General features: G+C 38.1%; 3 protein-coding genes and 1 long non-coding RNA gene across 6 annotated transcripts in view; all 4 read left to right on the forward strand.

The window, feature by feature from the left end:
* The window catches only part of LOC115684323 (protein NTM1-like 9), a 40,768-nt gene that overhangs the window by 15,847 nt on the left and 5,324 nt on the right, over positions 1 to 19,597 (forward strand). The gene's annotated exons all lie outside the window — the stretch shown is intronic.
* Positions 1,885 to 5,956, forward strand: LOC115684299 (protein NTM1-like 9). The gene is made up of 4 exons (XM_030609042.2): positions 1,885 to 2,311; positions 2,421 to 2,692; positions 5,273 to 5,422; positions 5,506 to 5,956. Exons 1-4 carry the CDS (start codon positions 2,137 to 2,139, stop codon positions 5,731 to 5,733), a joined length of 825 nt encoding a protein of 274 aa, XP_030464902.1. The 5' UTR covers positions 1,885 to 2,136; the 3' UTR covers positions 5,734 to 5,956.
* Positions 6,708 to 8,082, forward strand: LOC130135118 (uncharacterized). Its single transcript, XR_008814603.1, has 2 exons — positions 6,708 to 7,304; positions 7,799 to 8,082. It is a non-coding gene; the product is annotated as an uncharacterized LOC130135118 (long non-coding RNA).
* Positions 15,683 to 19,597, forward strand: part of LOC115684300 (protein NTM1-like 9) — a 35,535-nt gene continuing 31,620 nt past the window's right edge. The window contains exons 1-4 of one of the 3 annotated variants that reach the window (XM_056303507.1): positions 15,685 to 16,029; positions 16,145 to 16,404; positions 16,940 to 17,080; positions 17,168 to 17,612. In XM_056303507.1, the coding sequence (XP_056159482.1) occupies positions 15,855 to 16,029; positions 16,145 to 16,404; positions 16,940 to 17,080; positions 17,168 to 17,386 (795 nt within the window). In that variant the 5' untranslated portion in view covers positions 15,685 to 15,854 and the 3' untranslated portion in view covers positions 17,387 to 17,612. Of the gene's footprint in view, positions 16,030 to 16,144; positions 16,405 to 16,939; positions 17,081 to 17,167; positions 17,613 to 19,597 lie in introns of those variants that run through there. The other 2 variants (XM_056303505.1, XM_056303506.1) reach the window with 2 other exon arrangements.

Below are 19,597 nucleotides of genomic sequence, written 5' to 3' on the forward strand. Positions count from 1 at the left end.
CGCTCGACTTCAACGCCCTCCACACCCAATACGACGAGTTGCCCCAAGATCTGGATGGCTCGAGCTTGGTCGCGGTTGCGATTCTGGGCTTTATGGTCATCGTTTTGCTTAGACTCGGAAAAAACAATGAAATCGTTTCGATGAGTTAACATTTATGGATGGAGTGAAGCTTCTAAGAGCTTGGCCTAGTCCCTTCAGCTACAGAGTAATATGGGCGCTCAAGCTCAAGGCGATAAGAGCGGGTGCAATCACAAGAACATGCCTGTGCTCAGCCACAGAGGGAGGCCGGTTGCAGAGTCCGCTGCGATACTGCAGTACATTGAAGAGAGTAGGCTACAAAGTCCTCTGCTTCCTCAGGTTAGGAGAAGTTCTTGATCAAATTCGGTGAGGACGGAGATCGAGCCATCCAAATCTAGGAGCAACTTGCTGTATAAGGGGTGGCGACGGTTGAAGTCAAGTAACGAGGAGATGCAGGACTTGGTGGCGGAGGTGGAGACGGCGACAATGGCAGGACGGATGATAACAAGGAAACTCGAGGAAGAAGATGAACAGTAACATCAAGAAAAGAAAAATAAAAGAAATTTGGAAAGTTTCTGAAAAAATAAACAAAATGACCTCGTTTTGAGTAAATTTGTCCACTTCATATCACTAGCGTGCCACATATGATAGCCGATTAGCTGTCATGTCAACACTTTCGGGTGAAAATGTCCGAAAGGACTACATCGAAATTTTAAGTAAAGGTTTAAACTATATTGGCAAAATTGAAATATTTAGGATTATATTGAAATGTGTACAATAGGTTTAGGACTAAATTGGTAAATATTTTTTTTTTGAAAAATGTGTTCCATTGAACAATACCTATTAGACAAGGTGACAAATGCTGAAACAAACAACGTGACAAGCTTTAACTTTAACTTATTTTTCAAATCTTAAAAAGTGCACATTAGATTCTTTTCTTTCAATCAAAAAAAAAAACAACAGAAACTTTCACGATTTGTAAATGCTGACAAGTAGATTCATATAGAAGTTTTTTTTTGAAAATTTTATAATGTAGATAATATTTTAAATTTTGAAAGTAAAGTAAAAAGTAGTTAATTTATATTTTCGTAAATACCAACAAACAAACTTTTAGTAAATTATCAAATCCCACTCACGATGAACAAAATTGATTGCAATAATCATTAGAAAGAGTGAAAATTGTCCAAAAAGTTCTAAACCGATTGTACGGTTGCCATTTTTTTTTTATTTTGTACAGTGGCCAATTTAGTCTTAAACATTTCAATTGTGTCAATTTAGTCATAAACTTTTTTGACAATTTTCCAATTCAATATTTCCGGTCAACATGGACGACGTCTGTTCTACGTGGTAACACTATTGCTAACATGGAAGATTTTAACAAATTCTTTTAATTTTCTAAAATTATTAGCCTTTTCCTCTTCCTTTCGCCTATAGCCAGTCGTGAAGGCCAGCAGGGTCGCTCTCGCCAGCCACCCCTCGCCCAAATCTGGAGAGAGTGAGGCTTTCCCAAGCGAGGGCCTCCTCACCATATCTGGGTGACTTAAAAATTAGTCATGTAATTTAACTTTTACCTTTATTTCACATCCCACATCGATTATATAATACATTTGGATAAAGGATCCAATAAGAACCTTAGCTTTTTTAATGAAGAACATCAATTTTGCCGAAAGTATGAGGAAACTTCATTTTCCAAACTTATAAACTCATCCGGAAGATACACTATGAAAATATATAGGAGAATAACTTTTGCTTTGGGAATCGTCCTAACAAGAATCTTTTCAAATCTTTCACTTTCCACGTCATCGCTCAAAGTATGCATTGACAACAAAAGTCTAGATTCTTCACTGAGGAAACGCTCAAGCAACTTCTTATCATGACCTTCGAAGATGCTGTTCTTGGTGAAAACGGCAGTGTCTTTGAGCTTATGGTAGCATCCACTCAACAGTAGTTTGCCTTCTTGAAAAGGCTAAAGAAAATTACCTGTTTGGAGTCAACAGTCTAAAACAAAGTCAAGCCAGGAGTGAGCTTCTGCTTCCTCTACTTATTTCACTAGTCCCATTCTCTACTACTCTTTTCTTCTCTTTCTCTGTAGCAGAATTTGATTTGTGACAGGAAAGCATGGAAGACTTGACGGAGACGTGGCCGGTGGGACTCAGATTCAAGCCGAGGGAGGACCAACTTGTTGATCAGCACTTCCGAAGAAAGCTAAGAGGAGAAACGGAAACTATCTGCTTAATACCAGAGCTATATATCTACAAGTGGGAGCCTCCGGATCTATTTGCCAGATACAATGGTAACTTTGTAGTTCATATTGAACAGATTTACTCTTTCCTTAGTGTTCTCTATGGTGGTTGCTTCTAAGACTCGGTGAATCGACACTTCACCATTTGTTTTTTGTATAGCCCTGTCAAGGATACCGTCGGATGAACACGAGTGTTTCTTCTTCTGCCTCAGGGATAATAAGATCCCGAATAGCCTTCGTACGGAGTTTGGATTTTGGAAAGATACAAGTAAGAAACGTGTAGTACGAGCACCGGGTACCGGGGAGGAGATAGGGTTCAAGAGGATCTTGGTTTACTACGAAGGTCGAAAAGGGGATGCCCGCAGGACGGACTTCGTGATGCACGAATATTACCTAAATTCGAATGTTTCGAATAGTGAAATTCCCCGCCCGGTACTCGATTTCTCTTCTTTTTGCTTCCTCTCAATGAGCATCTCTAACATAATCCAGCTAATATTGAAATGATCACTTTCAAGCAATGTGCATTTTCCATTTGTTCTATCAAAGCAAATAGATGTATGAGTATGTGCATATGCCTTCCTTGTCATGCTACATATACTCCTCATTATGCTTCTTGTGGATTATTGCCCTATTATTTCTATTGTCTTCGTTTTCTGGCTTTTTTAGTGCATGTTTAGGGACTTTTCCCCCGGTGTGGGTTGTCCAGCAGAGCAATCCAGGGTACTTCTTAATTAAACTTTTTGGTACTCTATAAGCAATCACAGCCATCATTTTTAGAAAAAAAACTATAACGATGGATCCACACAAAAAAATTTATTATAAATGTGCCTAATAATTTTTCCATGGAGCCACACTCTGCCGTGTGCATGGAAACTTTTTTTGTTGCATTTGGTACAATCGAAAGGAATGGATTGGAATGAGGAGATAGAATGTAAACGAAATCGAATAGGATGGAATGGGTTTCGATTTCTTTGTTTGGTTATAATAAAAAAATTATTGTTATGGAATGGATTTGTGGTTCTTTTGTTGGTTGTGTGAGAATGAAATGGAATGAAATTTCTGTAATTAAACTTTTGATTTATTAATAGACTTGCATTTAACAAAATATATACTTTTATAGCACAAAATAATGGACCATAATTTTTATTATAAAAAAATTAATATTTAATTATTCCAGCTCAGTAATTCAATAAATTAATATTATTTTAATAAGGGAAAGGATGATATGGGCATTCCATAGGTCTACTTAAGAATGCTCATTCCTTCAAAAGTTGAAATAGGCATTCCATTGGGGGAATGCCATTCCAACCTTTAGAAAGACACCAAATGCAAGAATAGGAATGGAAGGGGGAATGCATGGGTTAGCATGGGTCCCGGGTAGAACCAGGAACCGGTCCAGATTGACCCTAAAAATTGGTCCGGTTCCCGACTCCAAACTTTTTGGAACCAATACTATGCGGTCTAGTTCCCAGTTCCTAGGTAAGAACCAAACAAAATCGAACCGAGAACCATAGAACCAAAGAACTGGATTGGGAATCGGAGAACTGGACCAAGAACCGGACAGAACTGAGTAACCCTAAAACTAGTAGTATCTGTGGATCTTTTTACCAATTTCCATACTAGCAGTATCAAACTTTCAGAATTTAGAACATTATTTCATTAGTAATGTTATTTATTATGTTCGTCCATTATTAGGAATAGTTTTAAACTTGCTCTGGTACAGGTGGAATATATGCACCCATTAGAATCCACGTGCAGCATATATGTAAATTGATTGCAAGAGAAATCCAGTATACTATGCAATTTGGAAACCTCAAATTTACTAATCATTACCCTTCTACACATGTTTCTAGTTTACTCTTGAATCAACCTCTTTTATTTACTCTACATAACAACATAATACTACTTCTATTGTTAGGTTTCACAGATTACTTCACTTATAAACAGTTCTATTTGGGATAGGTATTCTTGTTAATGAAACTCTATCTATCTAAAGGGGAATTTCTGTTGTTACTTTAATTTTCATTTTGCTTGACTAAAAATGAAGTAAAGAAAAAAGGAATAAAATAAATGAAAAAAAAAGGAATTGGCCAGTTCCGGGGTAGACCGGGAGCCGAACGTGCTGAACCGACCCTGGAACTGCATGTTCTGTTCCAAGATTGACATTGTAGGTTTCAGTTCAAAAAATTGGTAATCGGTCCCGGCATGGTTTCCAAGTGGAACTTGAACCTACATTGGAACCCCTCACCCCTAGTGGAATAAGAATTCCATTTTCAGTTCACTCTTGCATACTAAACATAGCATTAATATTCTTTCATTCTTTTTCCATTTTTTGAACAAATAAGAGAACCTTTACCTTAATAGATTTGTTTATAGCAACATATATAAAGTTAAAAAGTATTTTGTTTTACTTCTCCGCCAAAATCTAAAATGTTACTCAAATTTCGAATAAATTATGAAATGAAGATATATATTAATGTGCATGTCTAACATTTGCATATTGTGAAAGTTTCAAGCTTTAAGATTTGAAAAAAAAATAAAAAATTAAAGTGTGTACGCCACAAGATTCGATAAATTTAGGATATATTTGGCGTTTGTCTTTGTTGTAACTCTAATGCTTTGTTTGGAAATGCAAGGTGTGGAAAATGTGGGCGGAAAATTTTGCATGTTTAGAATATTGTTAGAACATTTCGAGTTGGTAATTAATTTTGTAATTTTCGTTATTTCCTAGGATAGTTAATTTCACTGTTAGATAAGATTACTTCCTTACTTGTACATATTCTTCAGGTATAGATACTCTTTGTTTGTGACACATTATAAAGTCAAGCAACGTACCAATCCATTTCTTAATATCGGTTCTAACTCTTGAAAATCTAAATTTCCCTTTTCATATTTCTCACAAAAATATTATCTTTCTTTCCATTTTCTCTCCCAAAATTTCACTCCCTCCGTTTTCTTTCACCTTCCAGACATAGCATAAAACTCAGCTCCGACATTTTTTTCCCTTTGTAGATGGAATTTGTCCTGTGTCGCATAACAAACAGGAAATGTGAAAAAGCAGGATCGGGGTCAGCAATTATGAGTACGAGGGCCAATCTAACCAGTCCTACTAGTATTGTTAATAATTCTGACAATGAAGGAGCACAAGATATTAGCGCACAGGTAAGCAAATATCAGTTTAGGTTGACATGATTAAGCAAGACTAAAGCTTGAATATGTTGTTTTCTTTCCATTGTCTCCCTCAGGCATCTCTAGCAGTGACTGTTGAACCCGAAAGTTCCAACCATACTACGTTGGATTATGATTTACCAGATTGCAATGCATCTGTTCCTCGGCGGCCCGACATGCTTGGAATGGAAAGCTCACTGTGCAATGATAATTGGCTTGTTGACGGAACTAGTGATGAACATGATGTGCCATGTTCTCCAAGGGATGACGTTATTTATCTCTCTGATATCTGGAGCTTCAACTAGCACAGGCTGGCGTGCCTTATCGTCACGTGTATAGAACAGCATGGCCACTTGCTGGCCTTATTGCAAGTCATACTATGGGAAGAGATTATGGTGTAGATATTAATTGTTACTAAGGATTGCCAGTGTTTTGCTACTCTATAATGTTTCAGTGTTTTTTTATCATGTTCCAGTGAAAATTCTCAATCGTGTATAAGCTTTGTATTATTAACTTGACCTCTCACTCTGCGTATTATCTTGATCTTTTAGATACTAATATTGGTACGGATATTTCACCTCTTGTCCCTCCTACTCAATCATTTTTGGGAAACTTTCAAAGAAATGCCTGAAGTGGGACTGTTTTTTTCAAATGATGGTCTAGAATGGATTTTATTTCAAATATGGCCTTGAAGTAACAAATTTAGTTTCAAATAAGACCCCGAGCTTACCAGTTGGCCAAATCTTTACTTGAGCAAGATGCATGTTTCTAAGAGGGAATAAAATCGCACTAGTCAAGGATCACTTCTCAAAATCTTGCAAGTCCAACATACATAATACATGGAAAAGTAACAAAATCATCAGTCTTTGGTATTTCATCAAACCAACATGATTCTTTTACTTTGTGAAGAGTCATCAACAGAAGTCATGACTAAATCTTTATTTTGTCCTCTAGAAAAAATTCACAAATCTCGTTCAAACTCAAGAAAATAAATAATAATTTTTGTTATTTTTGCTTTAAATAATGCATTTTAAACGTACAAACACGCCCTAGATGATATCAAGAACCTTTTTTTTTTCCTGTCCTATCTCTAACGCTTCTCTTTCTCAGACTTTTGCTCCGCTTCTTTACATAGCTCGAGAGTTGAACCCCGCACCTAAGATACTAGTATCTGATAGTGTTAAATCAAGAACCTTTTTGTTTAGCTATAAAAAGTAGTGCTAGGAGGTGTAACGTCTCCTCTCCTAGCCATGAGAAAAGAGGTGTAACCTTCAGTGAAAGTTCTTGCTTCGTTTTTACCCATAAGATAAAGATAAAGATGAAGAAAAAGAAAAAAGACCCAAATAAAGAAAGCGAATACTAGAAGCATCCTGGTAGGACCAGCAGTTGGGTCTCCATCAACTCAACTTCCGGATGAAGTTGAGAGCACTTCAGAATCAAGTTGAAGGCAAAAAGATTAAAAAAGGAGAAGAAGATAAGGACAACAAAGGAAAAGGAGGTGGAATCCACCAAAGGGTCTGACAAAACGGCCGTGATTTCAACTCAATGCGAGTGGAGTATATATTTCCATCCCTTCTCAAATAAGTGTGTATCCAACGAATCTCCAACCGAAGTTCAGGAACTTCATCTCCCCTGTGTTTCTGGCGCAGAGAGCACGAGATGGAAAACCTTTCGATAGAGCTGTGGAGTCTTTGCCGACAGGGTTTGGAGTGGAAGCCTGCTGTGGAGGTGCTCGTCAATCATTACTTGAAGTTGAAAGAACGAGCTATGTATTGGTGCCCCAATCAGTCCCGGTGTTCACTAGGAACACGCGAGCAGGGGCCATGCACGAATATCACCTAAAGCCGTTCTCTTGTAGTATGCTTCAGGAGGCAGGGTAATCATTTTCTTCTTCTTCTTCTTCATTCTTAAATCTGTTCTTGTACAGGTACAGCACATCTTTGTTCACCAATGAGATCCCAGAGGCGTATTAGATTACCGTATATAGGTTTTTCGTGCCATTTCCAGTACTTCTTGTTTTCACCATAATTGAATTGTTTAGATCCCAACGAGCAAAAGTGTTTCTCTTGATTCTTCACCACCTGAGCTTTACTGGGTAGACATAACATTAGTGGTCAATGACTGGGGTTTATGAGAATTTGGATTCGGGGGTAACAATAGCGACAGCGAAGAACTTGATTTCTATGCCCTTCTTGGCTTTCTAAGCCGAGGTTTAGACAATGAATTTGTGATAATCTGATGTTGCATTTTGTTGACCCTCTGTTTATAAAGATACATCAGTGTGCATCCCAGGTCCGTGAGGATTTTATTGTTGCTGCCTTTTGCTACTGTCTCATATTGACCGATGTTGGGTTCTTAAATCCTGAACAGAGAATTTGTCCTTGGCCTCTTGAAAGAAATACAAGATGAGAAGGCTGATAATCGTTCTTCATCAACATACGTGGCACCTCAATCAAGGCAGGTCTAAGAATGTCAAGATGCCTCAAGAGAGACGATCCATGTATCTCTAATAAATAGTTGAAGATATGTCAACAAGGTGATCTAGGTAATTGGAGACGCTTGTGAAGTCATCCGCAACCTAGTTTTCATTTACTTATTGTGGAGCACAATGATCTTTATGATAGAATCAAATAAACCCTCTTTCTTGTCAAGAAGGCATGTTCCTCATTTCGAATTTCCTTTTCTTTTTATCCACCATCGCTTTTCAACCCGTATTATGACATATCTAAAACACAGTAAGTATGAACAGACAACCGACACATTCTCAACCGACGATTGCCTACAATATGCTAATTTATACTTCATCTCCTCCAAAGATTGTACAAAAAAGCATATATAAATCACAGGGTTCTAAGCCCAAACATTGATAAATGAAGAACCTTCTCGCCAAACCCCAGAATCAGTCGTACGTTCTCGGATGCTCTTCTTTTTTTACCACAGGAAGCCACAGTACCGTTTTTTCATCCCCTGTAAGCCATGAACGTGTCTTCTATTAGACTAATGATATATCAAGATGAATATGGTTCAGTCCTTGTGCTTTGCGCTTGTTTAAGTATTGTCTGTTGCATAGTGGGTCTGCAACGTCTGTAACTTTGTAATCCGTTTGATTAATGTATTTTCTTTCACTTTGCAAAAGGAAGGGGAAAAAAAACAGAACCGGATACGATTCCACTACTCACTTTTTGTACTACTTTGGAATATGCTGGATGATGTGGTCATCGTGAGTGAATAGCATCAACATCAACCCTGCTGCTCAATGAGGCTGCTAGAGTTTGAGGCAGAGAACCATCCGTCCCAAAGATGAAATCATAGGATTTTGGAAAATAGATTTATTAACTAGATTAATTTCCTAAATAGCTTCGAGTTTCAAAACAAGTTAAATAGGCTAAATGGACTACGACCATGGTACAGGTGATCGAGGAGCTACGAGCTGGGCTCAGTAAACTGGTGAGCCGCAAACCACATTCGCACGGTCATAGATCATGATGGGCTGTGAGAAAAAAAGTGAAATAAACTGTTTTTCTGTCTTTATTTATGGCCATGAACTGCGTTTGTGCAAGTTAGAAAATTTGTTTGTGCTTTATAAAAAGCAAAAAACAATGATTTCCTACTCAAATTATAAATTCTATTAAAAAAATGTTATCCATGAACTTATGTGTCAACGTATATACCGTATGAAAGTTTTAGGTGTTGCCCGTCCAGATAAAAGTAAATATACATCAGCCGCAAGATTTTGAGGGAGAGAAAATGTATTTATAAAAATGGTTAATTCCATAAAAAAATCCCAAATTAGTACATTTGTGACAAATTTACCTAAAACTAATTTTTTGACCACCAAAAATCGCAAACTGGTATATTTGTGATAAATTTACCATCCATTAGTTTCCGTTAAATTGGATTAATACTACGAAAAATCACAGACTGGTACACCTGTAAAAAGCGGAGGGTAAAACTTTAAACTGGTACATCCGTCAACTGCCACGGGTCATCAAACTCAGTAATTTGACGGTAAAATTTAACAAAAACTAACAGAGGGTAAATTTGTCACATGCGTATCATTTTGGGGTTTTTCATGGTCAAAAAATTAGTTTATAATAAATTTGTCACAAGTGTACCAGTTTAAGATTTTTCGTGGTATTAACTCTTATTTAAATCACAAGATTTCTAAAAAAAATAAAAAAATTATTGATGTAATTTTTCCTAAAGGGATTTGAGTTTTCAAAAATAAAATTGGGCTACCTTGGCTAAATGGACCATGACTAAAACACATGCGATGAGCAACGAGTTGGCCCTACATACTGAGTTGGTCATAAACCATAATTGCACTACTAGTGAATCACGAGACATGAGAAATAGTAGGAAAATGTTTTTAAATGATGAATTATGCTCACCTGCTTTGTCCTAATCGTTTTATAAAAAAAGCAATCAAAGTCCTAAATATTAAAAAAAGTGTAATCAAGTCATAAATGTTTTGAAATCCGTGTAATCAAGTCTCCATCTTGCCGTTGGTGGAGTTCGGCACTAGAATTTCGGGCCCAAAACCAACAAAATCCTGTACTTTTTTGGTATAGAACGATAGAATTATGTCAAACACGAATATAACTCGAACTTTTGGGCTTTTGCAAACTTTATTTTCAGCCTAGTTTTCGTTTAACGGGCTCAAACTCGACGTATATATTTTTAATTTGAATCGATACACATATGGATATAATAAAAATTTTTGAACATTTATCAATCCTCTTCTAACTTTAAAGGCATAATCTAATCAACTATGATTTATGGAAATATGTAATATCTAAAGTTTATTACCTCGATGTCAAATTTACCCACGTTGATATATGTTCCTTCATACAACACCTACTAATTAATATAAAATTGGTAACCAAATGTTGGGTAGAATCGGTAAATTATCAAACCCATCTATAATGTACAAACTTTTATATCAATGATAGTTGGAAAGACAACATGTGTACATGCGCATTAGTTATGTAACTAAACATTTGCACTTATATCACATCGGCAAATGAAGGGAAAATTACCAAAAAAGTCCTAAACCTTTTCAAATTGTGCCAATTCAGTCCTAAACCTTTTTTTTTGCCATTTCAGTCCTAAACCTTTTACAATTATGCCAATTCAGTCCATCCGGCCACTTTTGACCAGCCGGTGCTAACGTGAACGCCGGCCGACAGACGTGGCATTATTTTAATATTTTTTTTCCTTCTTCCCCCTGGCCGGGATCGCCGGCCGACCGACGTGGCATTATTTTAATATTTTTTTCCTTCTTCCCCTGGCGAACCGGCCATGGGGAGGCTCCTCGCCGGCGAGGTGACCTCGCCGGCCTTGGGCGAGGTCGACCTCGCCCGGCCATGGCGAGGTTGAGCTCGCCGGCCATGGGCCATGGCGACGGCGAGGCCTCGCCCAAATCCGGCGAGACCTTGCCGTCACCGGGCGAGGTCGAGCTCGCCGGCCATGGGCGAGGCCGAGCTCGCCGGCGACGGCGAGGTCTCGCCAGGCGGGCGAGGCCTCGCCGTCGCCATGGTCGGCGAGCTCGACCTCGCCCATGGCCAGCGAGGTCGGCCTTGGCATGGCCGACGAGGTCACCTCGCCAGCGAGCCTCCCCCTGACCAGTTCGACCAGGGGGAAGAAGGAAAAAAAAACGGAAAAAAAAATATTAAAATAATGCCACGTCAGTTGGCCAGCGTCCACGTCAGTGCCGGCCGGCCAAAAGTGGCCGGATGGACTGAATTGGCACAATTGTAAAAGGTTTAGGACTGAAATGGCAAAAAAAAAAGGTTTAGGACTGAATTGGCACAATTGCAAAAGGTTTAGGACTTTTTTGGTAATTTTCCCGCAAATGAATATAGAGGTGGCAAAATGGGTCTAGAATCCATATTTTAACTTATATTTAATGGTGTGAGTCATAATTGGGTTACCTTAAGTCTTAATGAACAAACTTTTATGTCAATGATAGTTAGTAAGACGACATGTGTACATGCGCATTAGTTATGTAACTAAACATTTGTACTTATATCACATCGGCGATTGAATATAGAGGTGGCAAAATGGGTCTAGAACCCATGTTTGAACTCATATTTAATGGTGTGAGTCATAATTTGGTTACCTTAAGTCTTAAAAACATGCTTAAGTGGGTCTTAAATGGGTTACTAACAACTTAATGGGTCTTAAATGAATAATAAATGGATTACCTAATAAGCTTAAGTGAATAATAAACATGTCACTTTTAATATTTTTAATTTTGTGATTTGTTTTATTTTTTGGGTTAATACCATGAAAAACCCCAAACTGATATACCTGTGACAAATTATCTCAAATTATTTTTTTGATCACCAAAAACCCCAAACTGGTACACCGTGACAAATTTACCCTACGCTAGTTATTGACTAAACCGACCTTTCTCCTTTCTTGATTATCAATCTTCCACAAGACACAAATGCTGTGAATTGAGTTCAATATCCGATTCAATGAATCGACTTACATGATATTAGCATGCTTTGTAATGTTTCGACTTGTGAGAAATCTTAAGAAGTCTATGGACCATCCCTATTTCAGCTTCCTCTAATTGATGGAGGACTATTTTGGAACGTAGGACCTTGCCGAACCTATAATTAGCCACATTATACGGTCCGAGTCTCGGGTCCAGTCACAGGAAAAGATGCTAAATTTTCCGTAGTCGGTAGATTTATGAAATTGCTATAAAATTATAGTAACATTGGTGAAAAAAGTATAGCCGGTAACTCGATTGTCAAGTAACCAGTTTGCATATGACCAGCACTATCAGAAATTTACTAAGGCTCCAACGAATTAGTAAATTACTAATTTTACTAGTATGATAAGTAAACTATCAACACTGTAATAATTTACCAACATTTCAATAAGTTAGTAACTTATCAACTTTGAATTGTTACTAGTGTAGTTAGTAAGGTACTGATTAACAAAAAATTTACTAACATTCATATAATTTTTAAGTTAGCAACTTCTCGTAAATTTGACAACTGTAGTTAGTAAAATATCTACAGTACAAGGAAATTATCAACATCTCTATAAATTAGTAAATCACCAACTTCTTTGACATTCTAGTAAAATATCGATATTATAAGAAACTTACCAATGTTCCATTAAATGAACAAGTTATCCAGTCCTTTGATATGTTACAAGTTCAAGTGGTAAATTACCAACACTATAGAGAATTTACCAAAATTACCAGCTTCTTGCAAATTTTTGAATGTGGTTAGTAAAATACCAACCTTGTAACGAATTTACCAAACATCCCAGTTAAAAAATAGTATCATGGCTCTGTTGTTAATGAATTAGTAAATACCAACTTCTTTTACATTTTTCAAGTGTGGTTAAAAAATTACAAACACTTTAAGGGATTTATTAACATCCCAATTGATTACGCCAACTTCTTTGAAAGTTTACATGCATGGTTAGTAAAATATCATTCCTATAAGGAAATTACCAACATCTCATTATATGAGTAAGTCACCAACTTCTTTCAAGTTTTACAAGTATGGTTAGTCATTTACCATGACGAATTTATATACATGCAGAAGAATAAGTACGTCATGTACTTCACCTGTGTAGTGCGTATTGTAAAGGCAAAATTTCACCAAAAGTGCTAATTATTTGTCCAATAATTAAGCAAGTCATAAGCATACTATTGATAATTTAGTCAATATTTTGAAGTGAGTAATTGTAACAGTCTGAATTTTCGATCCTTTTCCCGGGATTCATGAAATGAATATCTAGTTTGTGCTTGGGCCGAATGTGATGTGGTGCTATGCCGTGTGTGTGGCTGTGAGGTGTGGTGGCGTGGACATGTGAATGTGCATTACAAGCGAGAGGATTGTGGAAAGTGACGCATGGTGTGAGTAGCATGCGAATGTGTTTGTATCGCGTGATGTGATGCTCGATTATGGGGTAAAAACTGCTATGCATGGTATGGGACGTGCCCAAGTGGGTTTTGCTCTATAATCGGGGCACGCGCAGCCGTGATGTATTTTTGTGGTATCTGCTGTGGTTGACTAACGTGTAGGAACGTGCGTGATGGATTCGAGGTAGGGTCGCATGTGATTGTTAGTTTGGCCGATCGTTGTGTGTTATGTGTGTTTTCGTCTCGGCGGTACGTGAGTGCCACGTGGGGTTGAGTTGTACACTTATTGAGATTCGTCTCACGGTTGTATAACCGCCACTTTCAGACCCCCGGCCCTAAACCCAGAAGTGCGCCTTTTCTTTTTTGGAAGTCGGGGAGCTACTCGTTGGTGCCCGGTGGAGCGGGGTGAGTTCTAGAGATTCAAGCCGTAGATTGTAAGGGACTAGAGGTGGGCGGCCCCTTTAGGTTTTTCCTAAGGTGTTTTTAGGGGTTGTATAACTTGGGTTATCCGATAGTGAAGTTAAGATAACCAAACCCCGAACTTTTGTTTAAACGGTATTTGAGGATGTTAGTCCGTATTTATGTACGTAATATGATGTTTGTATATTTGGTGTTGTATGAATATGTGGTTGCTTTGGATTGTTCCATTGTTCTACTGCCACTGTTGTCGTCATTATTTGTCCGGGTTTTGTTATTCGCTTCCGCATGTGGCTCACGATGTTTGGGTTGGGTCGGCGACGTTCCTGGGACGTCGCATCATTTCCCGACCGGAGCAAAGGATGTCGCGAGCTTGTTGGGGTTCGGGCGTGATGTTAATGACATTGAGGTTGCAAATTATTTGAGGAGATAAGATTAAGGCAAAAAGCCACAAAAAGCCCTAAACTATGCTCACTATGACATATTTACCCTTAACTTTTTTTTGTGACATCAGAAATCCCAAATTATGCCCACCGTGACACATTTACCCTAAACTTTTTCTTGTGATATAAAAAAACCCAAAACTTGTATCTATGTGATACATTATCCTCCGTCAAGGTTTCGTTAGATGATTTTTCTGTCAAAACAATGTTGTTTTTATTTCACTTAAGTCATGTGGGCACCATGTCAACATTGTTCACTTTCTAGCATCAATATAAGTAGATTTTTAACGGTTCTTAATGACAAAATTTTTACGGAGGATAAATGTGTCACACGGGTACAAGTTAAGGATTTTTTTTGTCACAAAAATTTTTTTAGGGTAAATGTGTCACAATGGGCATAGTTTAGTTTTTTTGGTGGCTTTTGCCCTAAGATTAATGGTACAAGAGAAGTTCCATTTTACGCTTAATAAAATTCCATTTTACAAAATATACATATACATATCTTTATACATATACATGTGTGTGTGCAGCCATGTACAATAGATAAGAGAGAGGAGCCAAAAGAAACTGGAAAATTATCAATCCTTTTATAATTTCACAGGCACAATGTAATCTACTATGATTGATGAAAATATATCAAATCCAAAGTTTATTACCTCGATGCCAAATTTACCTACTCTACTATAAAAGTAACTAATAAATTCCTTTGAACAACGCCTACGAGTTAATACAAGGTTGGTAATTAAATGTCCGGTAGAATCAGAAATAATTAAAAACAACCAATAATGAACAAGATTTTCTTATGGCAATCGTTGGAGAGGTGAGATGTGTACATAAGAATTAGTTACGTAACTAAGCAATTGCCCTTATATCACATCCAATGGCGACTTTATAGAACAGATTTGCACTGATAAACGTTCTAAATACGAATAAGATACTGAACTTTTTAGTCAAGAACATGCATCTAAGTTTTGCTAAAGAAGACGAGTCTGCCCTTTAATTTTTTTTTCCCACATAGTTCGCACCCAAGTAATATGCATATAATATATAAAGAGAAATCGATTGTGCTTTTGCATTGTACAAATGAGAATCTTCTTATCTCTTTCACTTTCAACATCATTGCTCCCACTATGCATGTTATTTAGAATTCTAGAATCTTCTTCACTGAGGAAACACTTCAGACAACTTCATATCATGATCTCCATGGCTACATACATGAAATTCTAGAGTCTTCTTCCCTGCAGAAACACTGCTAAACTTCATAACATCATGTGCTTACTCCTGCATATTTTAGGTTATGAAGCTATCTGTCATATGCTCTGATTGGCTAAAACAACCAGATGGGTCCTATTAACCAAGTTAAATGCGCGTAGTGGAATTCGAAGAAGCTGCTCGTAGTGAAAACGTCGTCGTCTTGAGCTTGAGGTGGGATCCACTTGAACAGTAGTTTGCCTTCTCAAACAAGGGTCAAGAAAATAACTCTTTTTTTGTGCTTATAAATTGACCCACTTGGAAGTGTTTGCAGTCCACACTCTCAGGCAAAGCCAAGTCCATAGTGAACTCTGTTTCCTCTGTTTTCCTTCTATTCCTCTGCTCACTTCACAAGTCCCATCCCCTCCACTTCTCCTCTTTTTCTACTGCAGAAGTGAATGTGAGATAGCAAGTGTATATCATGGCAGAATCGAAGGAGGCGTGGCCGGTGGGACTCAGGTTCAAACCGACGGAGGACGAGCTCGTCGCTCATCACTTGACAAAAAAGCTCAGAGGAGAAATGGGAACTACTTGCATAATTCCTGAGCTATACATCTACGACTGGGAGCCTCCGGAGTTATTTACACGATACAATGGTAACTAATATTTGGTCCTTGGTGTTCTCTCTCTCTATTTCTTATGGTTTGATGGTGATCGAGAGTTATCTATAAGACCTTAGTGAATTAACATTTAACTGATCTTTGGTTGTAGAATTGTCATGTATACCGTCGGATGGAAGCGAGTGTTTCTTCTTTTGTCCCCGTGTTCGTAAGAGGAAGACCGCGTGCGGATTTTGGAAAGAGACAAGTACCAAACGTGTTATACAAGCATCAGACACCGGTGAAGAGATAGGGCTCAGGAGGAGCTTGGTTTACCACAAAGGTCGACAAAAAAATGCACATAGGACCAACTTGGGCATACACGAATATCACCTAAACTCGAATGTTTTCGATAGTGAAATTTCGGACCCGGTACTCGGCTTCTCTTCTTTTGCTTCCCCTAATTGAGCATCTATAACATGGTTACAAGTGCAGGTAAAATTGATAACATCATTTCTCTACATATGTTCCTTATTCAGCTGCTTGATGTTTCTGGCTTTCTGAGTTCATGATTTTCTAGTTCCTCCCTCTGTCCCATGATTATTTAATCGTGATTTACCTTTAAGTCCAGTTGAACTTCGAACAGTAGCATCCGTGAGTCAGAACCTTTCCTACAGTATTTTGTAGAATTTCGTGAGGAAGATTGAGAAAGAAAACTTACAGATAATCATTTTAAGTGATAGATTCATGACTGATGTTTTAGTTCCGTGACTACTGAAGGTAATGCTGCCAAAAGTAGAGTGATTCTGCAGCAGCAGAGGGGGCAATTTGTTCTTGAAACAAAAATTCCTTCAGATTTGATAAATGACGCACGATGTATCTCATGCATAAACTACTTCCGTGCAACAAGGGAGTTCCCGTCATTGTAAGCCTGAAACTCATCCCTGGTATCATTTTGTCTATGTAGACGGCATTGGTTCTCTGTCACATAATAAACAGAAAAAGTAAGAAAGCAAAGTCTGCAACAGCGAGTACTTCAACCGATTTAAGCGGCCCTAGCAATCTCTGTGATTCCCAAAACGAAGGAACACAAGAAATTAGTGCACAGGTGAGAACATATGATCTAGAGATACAACTTACTATACTAAAGCTCTAGTACTGATTGTTCCTACGTTTTTTCCTTTTTGTCGCTCAGGCATCTCCTGAAGTTACCGTTGAATTCTCGTATCCGAACGAGATGTCGAATTTAAATCTACCAGACCAGAATGTGCCTATTCCTGATCAGCAGCCTCAAATGAGCAAAGAGCAACGTTTGTCTCATGACGATCATCGGCATGTTGACGAACCTAGTGACGGACATTGCTCTATGCCATATTCTCCAAGCGGCTGTATCAATCTCGCGGATCTCTTTTAACTTTTACGAGAGTACTGATTAGTATGCCAAACTAGAGTGATAATGCCAGTGTTTGAGGTCCTTTTATAAATGTTAATCTCATCCTTGCTTATTATATCAGTGATAATGCTGTGTACCCACTATGCTTATCCGAGGATAGGACATTATATCAATCTTGTACCCTTGTATATTGTATTATTATTGCTTCCTTATATTTGATGTATTGATCTTGATTTTATCTGCTCAACACTGGTCAAGCATCGATATCTATTCGCCTAACCGTTGAGAAGGCTTGCAGTATGAGGCTTTCCTCCATAGTTGTAATATCCCCAAGTCCATACGTATGACTTGTGAAGTGATTTGTAGTTAAATACCTATTCCTCATCAATGCCCCGGTTACTCCCGATGATGCGCTTCTCAGTCTCTTTCGATTTCTCGGCTCTTACTCTTTCTCACCGCCTCTAATCTCTCCTCAATGGCAGCGCCACCCTACCATGACGATGGATAAAGCAAAGTAGTTCTTTCTCGCTGACTCTCCTCTCTCCTCAAACGGCAACACCACGCCATCACCACAAAAGATAAAAAAGCAAACTTGCGGCCATTGTTGTTTGTTAGGTGTATGATTTGATTATGGGTATGGTGGTATCTGGATGGTAGGATTTCTAAAAACTTCTCACGAAATAAAGCATGATTTCAAACATAATCAAGGCATTACCTTGCTATTAGGTGGCATCTAGATGCCAAATATCCATAAAATCAAGCATGATTTCGACCATAATCAAGTTATAAAACACGCAACTATTGTCATTATTTATGTCTTGATTGATTATGAGCATCAATTGAAAGTTAAAAGCAAATTTCGTTTAGAAACGAGGAAAAACTGAATTTAAAATAACACCCCTTAGTGTCGACACTTCAATCTTTAGAATCATTTAAAATAAATCAAAGGAACGACTAAACTGGCCTTTCTCCTTTCTTGATTATCAATCTTCCACAAGACGCAAATGCTGCAAATTGTGTTCCATATCCGATTCAATGAATCGAGCTATAATCATATAAGCATGCTTTGTAATTTTTCAGACTAGTGAGAAATCTTAAGCTGAAAGGGTGTAGTCTATGGACCATCCCTATATTAGCTTCCTCTAATGGATTGAGAGCAATTTTGGAATTTAGGACCTTGCCGAACCTATAATTAACGACATTATAGGGTAGGTGTGATCAGTTCCAAGGTGAGTGGTTCTTGGGCCGGTTCGACAAAATTAGAATCGGGATAGTCCACTGGTTCATGAACCCACCCAAGAACTAGACCAGGTCCGGTCCGATTCCTAGGTGGGTTAGTGGTACTGGCCATGTCCTCGCTTGTGCGTATGGGGTTCTGATTCGCATTTCAGTTTGAGGGAATCCTCGCTTGTTCTCGTGGTTTGTTTTGGGCTAATCGAGAAGCAAAAGAAGAAGCTGAGTCTGATCTAAAATGAAGATGAGTGTGGAAGGATTTTACTGTAGTTTGAATCTCGATAACAAATGCTGGCATGAGATTGTTTAGTGAATGTTTGGAAGTCTGTACCAGACTGCATTCTGTGGAAATATGCTCGGAAGAAGTAGGAATAAAGTGCAGGATTTCATCCTTAGGAGTCTGAATGGGTGACGCAGAGAGAAGCGTAAATTTGGAACAACTCCAAAAAACTCGAAATTTTTATTCAATAATATTGTGCTCTTGATTACAAGACGGACATCTTATATATAGAGATAGGACTCCTAATACTAATGAAAACCGAATAATTAAAGAAACTGCCAATATGGTAATATAGGAAACTGTCTTACTGGTAATATAGGAAACTGCCTAACTGATAATATAGGAAACTGCCTAAATGATAATATAGGAAACGCTTGAATGGTTGTTTTCCCCAAAATCGAAAAACTGCCGAGATTTCCAATGATTACGGCGATCACATTGTTCAAGATAATCACAGGCTAAGCGTTCTACATCATTCCCTCCTCTTCGGAAAAACTCGCCTCGAGTTATGATCAGATAGAGGGGTGTATCAGAAGCATGATACTCAAATAAGTCTGCCACATTAAATGTAGGGGAAATGTTGAGATCACCCGGAAGTTCAACTATATAGGCATTGTCGTTGATCTTCTTCAGGATGCGGCAAGGACCAATCTTCTTGTGCTTCAGTTTATTATAGGTACCTACAGAAAACGCTCCTTTCGGAAAACCATTACCTCATC

The sequence above is a fragment of the Syzygium oleosum genome, unplaced genomic scaffold (assembly GCF_021117445.2).
Source record: "Syzygium oleosum isolate NSW1041296 unplaced genomic scaffold, Sole_v2.1 Sole_v2.27, whole genome shotgun sequence".
NCBI classification, from domain to species: domain Eukaryota; kingdom Viridiplantae; phylum Streptophyta; class Magnoliopsida; order Myrtales; family Myrtaceae; genus Syzygium; species Syzygium oleosum.

Coding starts and splice junctions, on each gene's coding strand:
- LOC115684299 (XM_030609042.2), top strand. CDS start 2,137: ATGGAAGACTTGACGGAGACGTGGCCGGTGGGACTCAGATTCAAGCCG. Junction 2,312..2,420: donor TCTATTTGCCAGATACAATG/GTAACTTTGTAG, acceptor TTTTTTGTATAG/CCCTGTCAAGGATACCGTCG. Junction 2,693..5,272: donor ATAGTGAAATTCCCCGCCCG/GTACTCGATTTC, acceptor TTCCCTTTGTAG/ATGGAATTTGTCCTGTGTCG.